Source organism: Idiotropiscis lumnitzeri, chromosome 6, assembly GCF_059441095.1.
Source record: "Idiotropiscis lumnitzeri isolate Australia: NSW breed Sydney's pygmy pipehorse chromosome 6, RoL_Ilum_1.0, whole genome shotgun sequence".
In the NCBI taxonomy this organism is placed as follows: domain Eukaryota; kingdom Metazoa; phylum Chordata; class Actinopteri; order Syngnathiformes; family Syngnathidae; genus Idiotropiscis; species Idiotropiscis lumnitzeri.
In genome coordinates this window covers 12,444,495-12,457,952 of record NC_142396.1, presented here as the reverse complement: position 1 = coordinate 12,457,952, position 13,458 = coordinate 12,444,495, and the positions used below count along the sequence as shown (strand labels likewise).

At 50.0% G+C, this 13,458-nt stretch overlaps 1 protein-coding gene and 1 pseudogene across 1 annotated transcript; one reads left to right on the top strand and one right to left on the bottom strand.

Annotated features, from left to right (window-relative positions):
* Nucleotides 1-3,030: 3,030 nt before the first annotated feature.
* On the bottom strand, nt 3,031-4,404 carry LOC148335297 (18S ribosomal RNA; annotated as a pseudogene).
* A 3,871-nt stretch (nt 4,405-8,275) lies between these two features.
* On the top strand, nt 8,276-13,373 carry tigara (TP53 induced glycolysis regulatory phosphatase a). The gene is made up of 6 exons (XM_088299677.1): nt 8,276-8,702; nt 9,980-10,017; nt 10,104-10,225; nt 10,798-10,875; nt 10,972-11,082; nt 12,812-13,373. The coding sequence occupies exons 1-6, from the start codon at nt 8,665-8,667 to the stop codon at nt 13,175-13,177; spliced, it is 753 nt and encodes a 250-aa protein (XP_088155803.1). The 5' UTR covers nt 8,276-8,664; the 3' UTR covers nt 13,178-13,373.
* Nucleotides 13,374-13,458: the final 85 nt, after the last annotated feature.

Here is a 13,458-nt window from a genome sequence, read left to right as displayed (position 1 = left end):
TGCCAAAGTACTTACCCCCGAAAAAATCTGTATCCCCTGTCGCGTGAGCGAGCACGCATTGACTGAAGGCGGCGCGATGTTACTACGTTTGTTTTCATTGATAGGCACGAAGAATGTATGATTTTGTGTTTTTCATTTGCTGCAATTTAAACTCGGTTTTCCATAAAAGTGGTAGTCTTCGTCGGTGTGGTTTTCAGCGCACCATTCGCTACAATTTAACACGTAAAGTAAGCGTTTGACTCCGCCGAAATTGGGGGGAAATTACCTGCATTTGCATTCGTTAGACCAAAGAAATTTTGCAATCGTTTCCAGCGAGATCAAATTAAGTGGCAAAATGCAGATAGGTGGTATCCTGTTAGAGAACACGTAATTGTATTCCAATTGACTGATTTGTGTATTTTTTTATAACCACTGATAGCCGCGTCCAAGTGTCTCCACATACTCAATTAGGTCCAGGTGTCCCAGTAATGATATAAGCCCACATGCAAAGAAAGTCAAAAACCCACAAAGCAACCGACTGACGATCCAAGAATAAACAAAATTACACATAGAAATAGATTTACAATTATAAAACAACTAACCCAATTTATTGAGAACAGCATAAATATTACATAATGACTGCACTGTTATAGTATGTAACATTCTATAATACAGCAGTATTACTTGGTGAAATTTATTTGTGATAGTATTAGCACTTAAATATATATGTAAATGTGTATTTGTGATTGATTGCGTATGCAAGCATGCCCTCCTCCCCAGCATGCCCTCCTCCCCCGGAGCCTCAATTCGGTTACACGGGAAGGTGCTCCTATTCGGCTTAAGTGTGACGCACGCCGGCCTGTGGGCCAATTGGGCACAGCTCGTGCCCAGGGAAGGTGCTCCTATTCGGCTTCAGTGTGACGCAGTAGCATAACTCGCTCACCCCTGGTTGCCTAAGTGGCCAACCCCTGGTCGCCTAAATGGCCGGTGGGGCGCCCTCCGGTGGCCCCTCGGCGGTACTGCATGTGGTTGTACTTAGTGCAATTCCATGCGTTTGAACTTAGGGGCCCATCTCGTGTCCGGGGGAACGTTGTCCTCTTCGGCCTACTATCGGGCACGCCGGTCCGTCTCCTACGGAGCCTCCACGCGGTTGAACTTGGGTGCCACCTGGTCCTTCTCGTGTCCGGGGGAAGGTTGTCCTCTTCGGCCTAACTTTCACGAACGCCGACTCGTCTCCGACGGAGCCTCCACGCGGTTGAACTTGGGTGCCACCTGGTCCTTCTCGTGTCCGGGAGAAGGCCATCCTCTGTGGGCTAACTTTCACGAACGCCGGCCCCAGTCTCCTGTTGGACTTATTGCAAACTCCTCCTAATTCCCGCGCCCCTGGTCACCTAACCAGGGGCAGGACCCCCGCACCTCGCGTCCGGGGGAAGGCCGTCCTCTTCGGCCTAACTTTCACGAACGCCGGCCCGTCTCCGACGGAGCCTCCACGGTGTTGAACTTAGGTGTTGAATTTAGGGGCCACTCGGCCCACCTCACGTCCGGGGGAAGGCCGTCCTCTTCGGCCTGACTTTCACGAACGCCGGCTCCCTGTTGGACTTAGTGCAAATCTCCTCCAAACGCCCGCACCCCTGGTCACCTAGGGTAAAACAAAAATTCTCACGATGGTCTAATCCCTTATGTTCCTTATTAGTTGATCAATCCAACGCTTGGTGAATTCGGTTTCAATGATAGGAAGAGCCAACATTGAAGGATCAAAAAGCCACGTCGCTACCACAAGCCAGTTTTCCCTGGGGTAACTTTTCTGACTCCTATTGCTTGAAAGTAAAGCCCCGCTTTCACGGTCCATATTCATACTGAAAATCTGCATCAAGTGAGCTTTTGCCAAAATCTGCATCAAGTGAGCTTTTGCCCTTCTGCTCCGCACCTGCGATACCGCCCCAGTCAAACTCCCCACCTGCCACTGTCCCCGGAGCAGGTCGCGCCGGGAAAAAGATGCGCCACGCCGGGGCACCCTCGCCGCGCTTGGAACCAGAACCGAGAGCCCCCCCGTGCGGGGGGCTCGCCCTTCGCGCCTCTTCAAAGCTCTCGTTTGAATATTTGCTACGACCATCACCCGCTGCCCCCCCCCCGTCGTCCCCCCCGGGGGGGGACGAACGGTGGAGGAGGCCTTCAGAGCACTCGTTTGAATATTTGCTACTACCACCAAGACCTGCGCCTGCGGGATCTGAACCCGACTCCCTAGTCGGGTTGGGTGTGTGTGTGGGCGGCCGGAAACCCCCCCGCACTGGGGGGGCGGCCGGGCTCGCCCGTACGGACTTCGGTAGATGGAGGCAGGGACGACGCCCCGCCGCGCCGGAGCCTCCGCTGGCAGCCGCGTGGGCCCCCGCGACAAACGGTGACGGGCGCGGCGAGACGCGGCACAGCGCAGCTGGCTGCACTTAAGGGGACGGAGGCCGGCTGTCGGGCCAAGGGCCTGCGAATAACCCCCAACTGCGGGAAGTAGCGGAGGACGGGGTCGGCCACCCTCCTTCCCGATCGATTGGTAAGCGACGCTCTGACAGGCGTGACCCCGGGAGGGACCCGGGGTCGCAAGGTGCGTTCGAAGTGTACGAGCCGAGTGATCCACCGTTGTTCGTTTGTGGATTTGGTTGAGATCATAGATCGGAGACAAAGGTTTGATATTGGGGATGACAGCGCCGAAGGCGGGCCAAGAGTTGGGTACCCGGTGACTGGTTTGTTTAAAGTGCCGAGGGCGGCCGGGCCCCGCTGACACCGACGGCCCGGCCAGACAGTTCATGTGACGGGAACGTGACTGCAGAGCGGGGCGGAACGAGGCGGCGGGGCGCCTGACCGGGGGCGGGGGAGGTTGGGGGGGGAAACGGATAACCGCCGCGGCAGCCCCCGCATCCCCCTCCCGGAACCCCCGCCCCCGCGGGCCAACACAACCGCACGGGTCCCGGCACCTACACTGAGCCTGCCCCGCCGGGATGCGGCCCCGGGACATGGCGTGTCCGGCGCGCAGCGGGCGTATCGGGCCGGCACGCCCGCTCGTGAGCGGGCGAAATTGTCCCCTCCGCACCAGCCTCACGCGCCGGGCAACCCCTCCGCGCCCCTTGAAGTTACAACTTTTACTTCCTCTGGATAGTCAAGTTTGATCGTCTTCTTGACGCAGCCACCGGCACCGCTGCCGGCCTCCAGCGAGGACCTCACTAAACCATCGGTAGTAGCGACGGGCGGTGTGTACAAAGAGCAGGGACTTAATCAACGCAGGGTTATGACCCGCGCTTACTGGGAATTCCTCCTGGTGGTGCCCTTCCGTCAATTCCTTTAAGTTTCAGCTTTGCAACCATACTCCCCCCGGAACCCAAAGACTTGGTGGCTTCCCGGGCGCTGCCCAGCGGGTCATGGGAATAACGCCGCCGGATTGCGAGTCGGCATCGTTAATGGTCGGAACTACGACGGTATCTGATCGTCTTCGAACCTCCGACTTTCGTTCTTGATTAATGAAAACATTCTTGGCAAATGCTTTCGCCCTGGCCCGTCTTGCGCCGGTCCAAGAATTTCACCTCTCGCGGCGCAATACGAATGCCCCCGGCCGTCCCTCTCAATCATGGCCCCAGTTCAAGGAGGGAAAACCCACAAAATAGAACCGGAGTCCTATTCCATCATTCCTAGCTGCGGTATGCAAGGCGGCGCGGGCCTGCTTTGAACACTAATTTTTTCAAAGTAAACGCTTCGAGCCCCAGGTTAGCGGGACACCCACCCAAGGGCATCCCGGGGGCGGCCGAGAGGCAGGGGCTGGGACAGACGGTGGCACGCCCCGCGGCGGACCGTCAGCTCGCGTCCCGTGGTCCAACTACGAGCTTTTTAACTGCAGCAACGTTAAGATACGCTATTGGAGCTGGAATTACCGCGGCTGCTGGCACCAGACTTCCCCTCCAATTGTTCCTCGCCATATTTTTCGTCACTACCTCCCAGTGTCGGGAGTGGGTAATTTCCGCGCCTGCTGCCTCCCTTGGATGTTGTAGCCATTTCTCAGACTCCCTCTCCGGAATCGAACCCTGATTCCCTGTTACCCGTTCCAAAGTTGATAGGGCAGTCATTCGAATGAGACATCGCCGCCGCAGGGGGGCCGGCGATCGGCTCGGGCGTCATCTAGAGTTACCAAAGGGGGGGCCGGGCCGGCGGCACCGCGGTGACCGACAGCCGCCGGCAGGACCGGCGGCCCGCTGCACCGCGGCAAACCGAACCCGGTTTGGATCTGATAAATGCGCGCGTCCCCGCAGAGACGGACGGGTCGGCGCTCTTTTGCATGTATTAGCTCTAGACTTGCCACAGAACCATAACTGATTTAATGAGCCATTCGCAGTTTGAATGTCATGGCTTAGACAAGCATATGTTACTGGCAGGATCAACCAGGTAGCCCACACGTCCAGTGGTCTGTGCGTGAATGGGGTGGGAACCGGAGCAGAGGTGGGGTCGGGCGCGGGGACCAGGCGGCGCCCGCGGGAGACGGCCTCCCGCGGGGTTACCCCCGGCGGCACCCCAACCCCCTTCGTTTTTTTTATTTATTGGACGTGGGCTACGAAACTTCCGTTACCGCTACAGCCCCCATGCGCAGTGAGGCAGTCGGGAGGACCTCGGGATGGGCTCTGGCCGGAGCCGCCCTAACGCCCGCGAAGGCAACACGCACTCGGGAGCGACGTGTGTAGGTTGTGAGAAACATGCTTTAAGCGGGAAGGACCGCTAGGCGGAACGCGGGCAGGGCTCCCCCGCCCCAGTCGGGCGGCGGGGGGTACCCGCGAGCGCGGCGGAACTCCCGTGATAGGACAGCTCAGGGCCCGTGTGGCCGACGGGCGCTCGACAGGGTCGTCTCGGTCTCGCAACAAAAGCGGTTTCGCGCGGGGTGGTGCGCTAGAGGTCGATCCGCAGGCCGAAGGAACCGTCTACCCGAACAGGGGCAGGGGCCCTCCGATGGCGGGTCATGATTGCCAATCGGTCAGTGGTTGGTGTGGTGCAGTCGGTAGGGTGTGGGTGCGAGTTGTGGTGAGAGGCCGGGAGGACCGCTCCTCCTGCGTCGGACCCAAGTCATAGGAAGTGCCGTTTTCTCACCCCTCCCTTTGCGGGGGGGGGGACTGTAGGGAAGTGCCGGCCAACGCTCAGAGGTCGACCCGCAGGCCGAAGGAACCGTCCACCCGAACACCCCGGCGCGAGGCCGGGGCCGGCAGGGGCCCTCCGATGGCGGTTCATGATTGCCAATCGGTCAGTGGTTGGTGTGTTGCAGTGGGGCCGGGAGAACCGCTCCTCCTGCGTCGGACCCAAGTCATGGGAATTGCCATTTTCTCACCCCACCCTTTGCGGGCGGGGGGAACTGTAGGGAAGTGCCGGCCAACGCTCAGAGGTCGACCCGCAGGCCGAAGGAACCGTCCACCCAAACACCCCGGCGCGAGGCCGGGGCCGGCAGGGGCCCTCCGATGGCGGTTCATGATTGCCAATCGGTCAGTGGTTGGTGTGTTGCAGTGGGGCCGGGAGAACCGCTCCTCCTGCGTCGGACCCAAGTCATGGGAATTGCCATTTTCTCACCCCACCCTTTGCGGGCGGGGGGAACTGTAGGGAAGTGCCGGCCAACGCTCAGAGGTCGACCCGCAGGCCGAAGGAACCGTCCACCCGAACACCCCGGCGCGAGGCCGGGGCCGGCAGGGGCCCTCCGATGGCGGGTCATGATTGCCAATCGGTCAGTGGTTGGTGTGGTGCGGTCAAAAGAGGAGATAGAAAAAAAAAAGAGGAGATAGAAAAAAAAAAAACAAGAAAGAGGAGATAGAAAAACAACCAAGAAAGAGGAGATAGAAAAAAAAAACAAGAAAGAGATGGAAAAAAATCCTGCGGAGCTCCGTGCCTGGGGGCGGGCTGTGAGCCGCGCCGCGCCCACCAACAGCGTTACTCGCTCGGATACAATGTCTGCAAGTCACCGTTAGGAAGAAGACTTAGAAGAACTAAGGAGGAAAAATCTTCCGGAGCTCCGTGCCTGGGGGCGGGCTGTGAGGCGCGCCGCGCCCACCAACAGCGTTACTCGCTCGGATACAATGTCTGCAAGTCACCGTTAGGAAGAAGACTTAGAAGAACTAAGGAGGAAAAATCTTCCGGAGCTCCGTGCCTGGGGGCGGGCTGTGAGGCGCGCCGCGCCCACCACCAGCGTTACTCGGTCGGATACAATGTCTGCAAGTCACCGTTAGGAAGAGGACTTAGAAGAAATAAGGAGGAAAAACCCTCCGGAGCTCCGTGCCTGGGGGCGGGCTGTGAGCCGCGCCGCGCCCGCCAACAGCGTTACTCAGTCAGATACAATGTCTGCAAGTCACCGTTAGGAAGAGGACTTAGAAGAACTAAGGAGGAAAAATCCTCCGGAGCTCCGTGCCTGGGGGCGGGCTGTGAGCCGCGCCGCGCCCGCCAACAGCGTTACTCGGTCGGATACAATGTCTGCAAGTCACCGTTAGGAAGAGGACTTAGAAGAAATAAGGAGGAAAAATCCTCCGGAGCTCCGTGCCTGAGGGTGGGCTGTGAGCCGCGCCGCGCCCACCAACAGCCTTCCTCGGTCGGATACGTTGCTGGAAATTCACGCTGTGTCCGCCTGGCAGCTCTTATCCGCGGGAACCATTGAGCACTTGCGCTCACGGGGGTGGACATAGAAGAATTTTTTGTAACAAAAAACGCGGTTCCTAAAAATGTTCCCCAGGTGTTTTGGAAAACCCGGGTAAACCTCGGAAGTAGGCAAATGACCCTCTGACTAGGGGTATCAACTTTTGCCTGCTGCAGCGCCCCTAATGTCGCTCGGCGGAACTGCAATGCCCCTGGTCGCCTAAACGCTACCCCTGGTCACCTACACGCTACCCCTGGTCGCCTAAAAGCTACCCCTGGTCGCCTAAACGCTACCCCTGGTCGCCTGACGGCTACCCCTGGTCGCATAACTGACCCCTCGCTTGGGGGGGTCAAACGTTTGCCTACTGGGGCGTCCTCTGGTGGCCTCTCGGCAGGACTGCAAGCCCATTTTAGCCTAGCCAATTGAAATGAATGGGGGGAGTTTTTTCGTTTTTACCTTTTTTTTTCTCGTTCTTTTTGTATTTATTTATTTATTTCAACTTTTACCGACTCAGCCGCCCTCCGGTGTGCCCTCGGCGGTCCTGCAATCCGGTTTTCGCCTACACAAGTGAAATGAAAGGTGGGATTCTACATTCATTTATTTATTTATTTTCTTTGTTTTTCCGGTCCGGGGAGGGTGCTTCTCCTCGGCCACAGCGGCCACGCACGCCGGCGTGACTCCTCCGGAGGCATCCATGTCTGTCACCTAAAAATACTATTTGTCTGTCTAGATCAGGGATGGGCAAACTACGGCCCGGGGCCACATGCGGCCCGTTAAATGTTTTAATCCGGCCCGCCGAATTTGAAAAATATAAAATGAATAAACCTTGTTAAAGTTTTATTTTCTAAACACTGTGTTTTTTCAGAGACATATATTGTTGTAATGCTTTTGTTCACTTTCATTTAAAATTAAATGTATTTTTTTTCCTCCGATGAGGTGAGGTTACCAAAGCACTCCATCCATCTGCTCCTGGTCCGGCCCCACTGTCAAATTTTAGACCCCATTGTGGCCCGCCAATCAAAAAGTTTGCACACCCCTGGTTTAGAGTGTTACATCAACCCACCATGCATGTTTTTGGAACGAGGGAGGAAACTGGAGTACAAGGAGGAAACCCACGCAGGTATGGGGAGAACATGGATACTTACTTTGTCTTATTTTTCCATGGTTTATCATATTTACGTGATGAACCTCTGAATAAATCTTGTTAAACTTTGTGCGAGTGATATATCATGTACTGCCCTCGTGGTAAAATAAACCAGAGGGTGATTTAATTAAATAAGGTAAAGTAAATTTAATTTGGTGTAATCATGGAAAAAAATAGTATTCAGTACGTGATGGAAGGGCATATACGGTGCTCATAGTAATGGTATTTTTTTTGTGATTAGAGGGGGGGTACTTATTGTGGCAGCACCTGCCAGAATCTGTATCCCCCCTTGTAACTTTGCTTTGGAAAGAGGGATCCTGCTCAAATTTGCCACACTTCCTCAAGATGATCCACAGAATAAGTCACTTGATGGGTTGGGTTAATATTTTTGTGATTAGATGGGCGGGGGTACTTATTCTGGCGGGTGCTGCCAGAATCAGCATACCCTGGTAACTTTCCTACTGCGTAAGTGGTCAGTGAATGCACCTCGAGTCTGACGCAGAACGCGAGTGACTATTTGTTTTTTTATTCTATTGCTACTCTTGACGCGGCTATCAGTGGTTATAAAAAATACACAAATCAGTCAATTGGAATACAATTACGTGTTCTCTAACAGGATACCACCTATTCCCAATTTCGGTGGAGTCAAACGCTTACTTTACGTGTTAAATTGTAGCGAATGGTGCGCTGAAAACCACACCGACGAAGACTACCAATTTTATGGAAAACCTAGTTTAAATTAAAGCAAATCAAAAATACAAAATCATTCATTCTTCGTGCCTTTCAATGAAAACAAACGTAGTAACACCGCCCCGCCTTCAGTCAATGCGTGCGCGCTCCCGCGACAGGGATACAGATTTTTTCGAGGGTAAGACTTTGACACGACACCGGCACTCTCCAGGAAATGAAAGCGGTAACGTTCGGCTTGACATTTGTTCGACAGTAAGTGCAGCAGCAGCTTACACAGAGCACACACAGCTACACTCTCTTTGTGGACTTTGCTCAGAACATAGCCGTGAGCTAACAAGTCTGACATATACACGGGCGTACAGTCTACCGTGACGTGTTAGAATTCTTGCATAGTGTTAGTAACAAATGTACTTAATCCATCATAACTTGAGTTGATTGTGCAGTGACGTTCTAGTATATCAGAGTGACCAGCAGAGGGCACAAAATGTCACAATGACCCTTCGGTACTCTCTCGGTGTCGCAGAGTATCCACTTCCGCTCTAAATAGATCGCTCGTGGTTTACACAGGTGGGAGCAGTTCGTTTAAATAGCACGCTGCCATTTATGTCATCCCCTTCAAAAGCCTACACATAATGTTTATATGCAGAAAACCTCAACTCGGTGTGTTCTGACAACTTAGTGCCCTCCCTACGGCAGCGGCGTAACCCAGTTTGACGTAAATCGGAACGCGTTGTAGTCCATCACTGACCAAACGTGACACAATGAGGGGGGGGGGATTCCTTGTATGAAAAACATTTGTAGGCATGAATTAAAACTGAATGAGTGATCTGTGTAGTAAAATGTTGCATTAACAAACCACTGACAGCTATAATCTGCAATGTTTACATGTAAATGTTCATTATTTTTTTTGCACTGTCCCTTTTAAAATAAATCAATAAAATTACATTAAAAACATGGCGAACGTGACTAAATCAAACAAGTAGCATGGCGGTACTTCTTATGTTGTAATGTCTAAACTGCAAAAAGTGAGGACGTTTGTGTTTGATGGCCTGTTTCTTTGTTGTAAAATGCTTCCCTTTTATATGGTGTCACGTTTGTAAGGAACATACATTTATAGTATGAGCAGTGGAGCTCTGTATGTGGTCAGGTCATGAATTGGCTTTACAATGGTATGCAATTAATTGCCAAGAAGCATTGTTGGATCAAATAGATTATTATTGATCAAACACAAATGTACTGACTGCGATTGTCTGGCAACCAATCCAGGGTGTACCCCGCCTTTTGCACTTATGGGCTCCGGCATGCCCACTACCCTCGCGAGGGAGGAGAAGCGCTTCACATAATGGGTGGATGGACAAATAACTGTACTTTTTTTGCTAAAATAGCTCATTGCTGGCCTTTCATAACCTTGAATTGACGTTAGATGTCAGTACAGTTATTGACACTGCATAGAAAACACAATATGTTTTTGTTTTTTTTTACTTTCCTGTGTAATATGTTTCATAATAGAATAATGTATTTTTCTACAGTGGAGAAACCCAATTCAATAAAGAGGGCCTACTACAAGGTAAGGTATTATTAAAAACCAAAGTAAAATGTGAAAGGTGTTTTTTTCCTCATCACTTTATTGTGTTTTGCCTGTCTTGAATCCAGGCCAGGCCATAGACTGTCCCCTGTCTGAGGTGGGACTGCAGCAGGCCGAGGCTGCAGGTCGCTACCTGAAGGATGTCAAGTTCTCCAACCTGTTTGTCAGTGACATGCTGCGAGCGCGACAGGTTGGATTTTTTTTCTTTTTTTACATATACAACTGGAGCAAGCGAGAAAGAAACGTCTACTTTACAAAAGAAAAAAAGACTCACTCGAAATGAAGGTCAAACACAGTCTGATCTGGGATGCTGGTTGAAGTCTAATTTTCCCTTAGGAAAATAATGCAAACACAGGACAGGGCCGCATGCGCTGCCCAAGTTGCTACGCTGCTGTTAAGCCACTTTAGGAGCCATTAAGCCTCCAAAAAGCAAAACATTGTCAACTTAGTGCGTTAGTTGCTACCACTTCATATCATACATAATAGTGTTGTCTTTGACTTTAATATTTTATCTGTTGATTTTCATCCAATTTTGAATTATATGATGTCCACTTAAGAAAGTCCACTTTACTATTCAAAGAAAATAATTTTTCATGTTAAATGATGACTCTTGCCTGTTTTATGTGCATGCAGCCTGGGCTCAATGGAAGTGTAAAAGTTTGTCTGACGCTTCTTGTGCCGCGGCACTGACAGCTTCCTGTGATCTTGAACCGGATGAATGTTACCAAAAATGGATGGATAATTGCTGTTGTTCCTTTGCAGACTGCCGAAACCATTGTGAAGCACAACAGTAGTTGTGCTGGTCTCCAGCTGGTTTATGACCCTCTACTGAAGGAAAAAGTCAGTCGAACCAAAGCGCTTTTGTACTCGTGCAGAATCTTTTCCTATTTTGGAATAATCAAATAAATCATTTTCGTTTTGCTTTTTGTTTTTCAGAGCTTTGGGATAGCAGAAGGGAAGCGACTGCAGGAGGCAAAGGATATGGCCAAAGCCGCCGGCCAGTCTTTCGCTATCTTCACACCACCTCAAGGAGAGACTCAAGAGCAGGTGAGGCTCTTACAAGTAAAATCCTAAATAAGCACTACAACACTTGGACTGTAAAATAGAGAACACAATACCCACGAATGAAGATTTCTTAATCAAAGTTCAACTTTTGGAGCATAACTAGTATTGTTGTAAATCCAAAGATTGTGCTAGTATGCAAATAATTCAACCCACATAAAAAAATACACAAACATTTAATGAAATAAGAATATATCTGGTGATTATTAATTGATAATTATCATTTGTGTGGTTTCTTTGTGATTATAGGACGATATAATTGTAATAGTTACTGTATGTTTGCTGTATTTACATCAACATCTCAGTTTGAATGTTTTTTACACACACACACACACGTGCATACATATGCACAAACGCACATATATATATATATATATATATATACTTCCTACAGAGTTTGACTTTCCTGGAATATAAATCTAAAACAAATGATACGGCCTCCTAGATTCATTATTCACAATTTTAACCCTTGATTTTCATGATACCAATATAGAAGTAACATGAATCACGAACATGAAATCTGATGCAGCAAAGCTGGCAAAACACAAAATTGGAGTCCCTGCCAAAATGCTTTGGTCACCCTGAAGCAGATGAAATTACAGCCTGGCACAAAGTACGCCACCAGAGGGCGATGCATACCAGGACAAACAGTGAGTGCGCAAGTGTGTCCAGAAGAGGGAATTTGAGGGCCTCTTTGCATCCACATGCTTGGATGACATTTTGTGATCATAGTCCATCCACTTTGTTGCGTGTTTGGGATGTTCTATTTCAGAAATGTGTTGCCTCTATTCATCTATTAGTTTCTGGAGTTAGTCAGCTCCATTGCAGCATAAGACGAGCACATGATGGTGAAAACGATGAGGAGGATGGCGCCAAAGATAGATTTGAGGCTCATAGTCAGCGCCTGGCTGCGCCGTCATTGCGTTGTTGCATCAGGATTCCAATGCACTCGCAAAATTCAGTTTGGTGTGTCCGATCGAAACACTTCAGAATTGATAGTGCTGCTCTTATCAGCAGTTAAATCATCAATCATTATATGGAAACGAGTCCCATCGACAGCCATACATGCATACTATGCATGTAAAATGCAGCTTCAAAATTGTTTCATGAACTAGTTGTTGTTGACTCCTCTAGGTGGTACTGTTGGTGTAAAAAAAAAAAAGGGTTTAAGAAATGGCAAGTCAGTCTACTTTCAGCTCAATGTTGAACAAAGAGTGCCATCTACGGGAGTAAAAAAAAATACAGCAGCAACTGGTTCATGAAGCAAATTTGAAGCTTCATTTTCTTATCACTAATGCATTCATACTTTTGTCTATATAGCATGTTAAACATATGAAACCAATTTCAGCCTGATCATTAAGTTTTAAGAAACTCAACAAATGCATACATCAAATTTAATTTATCCATATGTAATAACACATGTACTATATAAATAAGATTTACACTTAGACCTTCCTTCTTTATCTTCTTTTCAAATGGTTTTGTCACATTTGTAATTTTCTACAACTGTAAAGGCTTTTTTTTTTAGATGCTTGGCAAACTCTAATCTGGCCTTCTTGTTATCGAGGCTTATCAATTGTTTATGTATTGTGATAAAGTCTCTGTATTATTAAACCTAGCGGAGTCTAATCTTGATAGTGGAAAGCTTTTGCAGGCAACATAAAGGATGTTACGTTTGACATGCGTGTCGATAACAACTGTTTCCTGTGTTCAGGTGAAGCAGCGCGTCAAAGAGTTTTGGTTCAAAATGATTCAGCAAGTCGGGTCCGAACACTGGTCCAACAGAGTTGACGACGAGCACTCTTCCGCACCTTGCGTAGATGGCGAGGAGGCGGACGACCTCCCCCTTCACGCCCTGGTAGTCTCCCACGGGGCCTACTTGTGCGTGACCATGCGCTTCCTTGTGGACGATTTACAATGCCCCGTACCCGACGGTTGCAGCAGAGCACGCATGTTCTCTTTGAGTCCCAATGCAGGTGTGAGTCGCTTTTTGCTCACCTTGACGAAAGAGGACGACGCATTCAAAGTGTCTCAGATTCAATGCTTGTTTGTCAACAAGGGAGATCATGTGAAAACATAGCCAGTGGATTTTTATTTCAAATATCTGAGACATGATCCAAACTTCATGTGAACACTATTTAGTATTAAGGCCACACTGAAAAGAAAAGTCATGATGAGAAGTCCCAGTTTTAACAAGTGAATGTCAGACTTCCCACAAATTCTTTTGGGTTTACAACAAAATTAGAGAGTAGAAATAAAATAACCACTTCACCATTTCTTTCTCGTATTTTGTCTTTTCAGTGTGGTACACATTGTCAAAAAGTCGCGTTATGCACTAAAGTCCAGGCAAGTTCTTTCCTA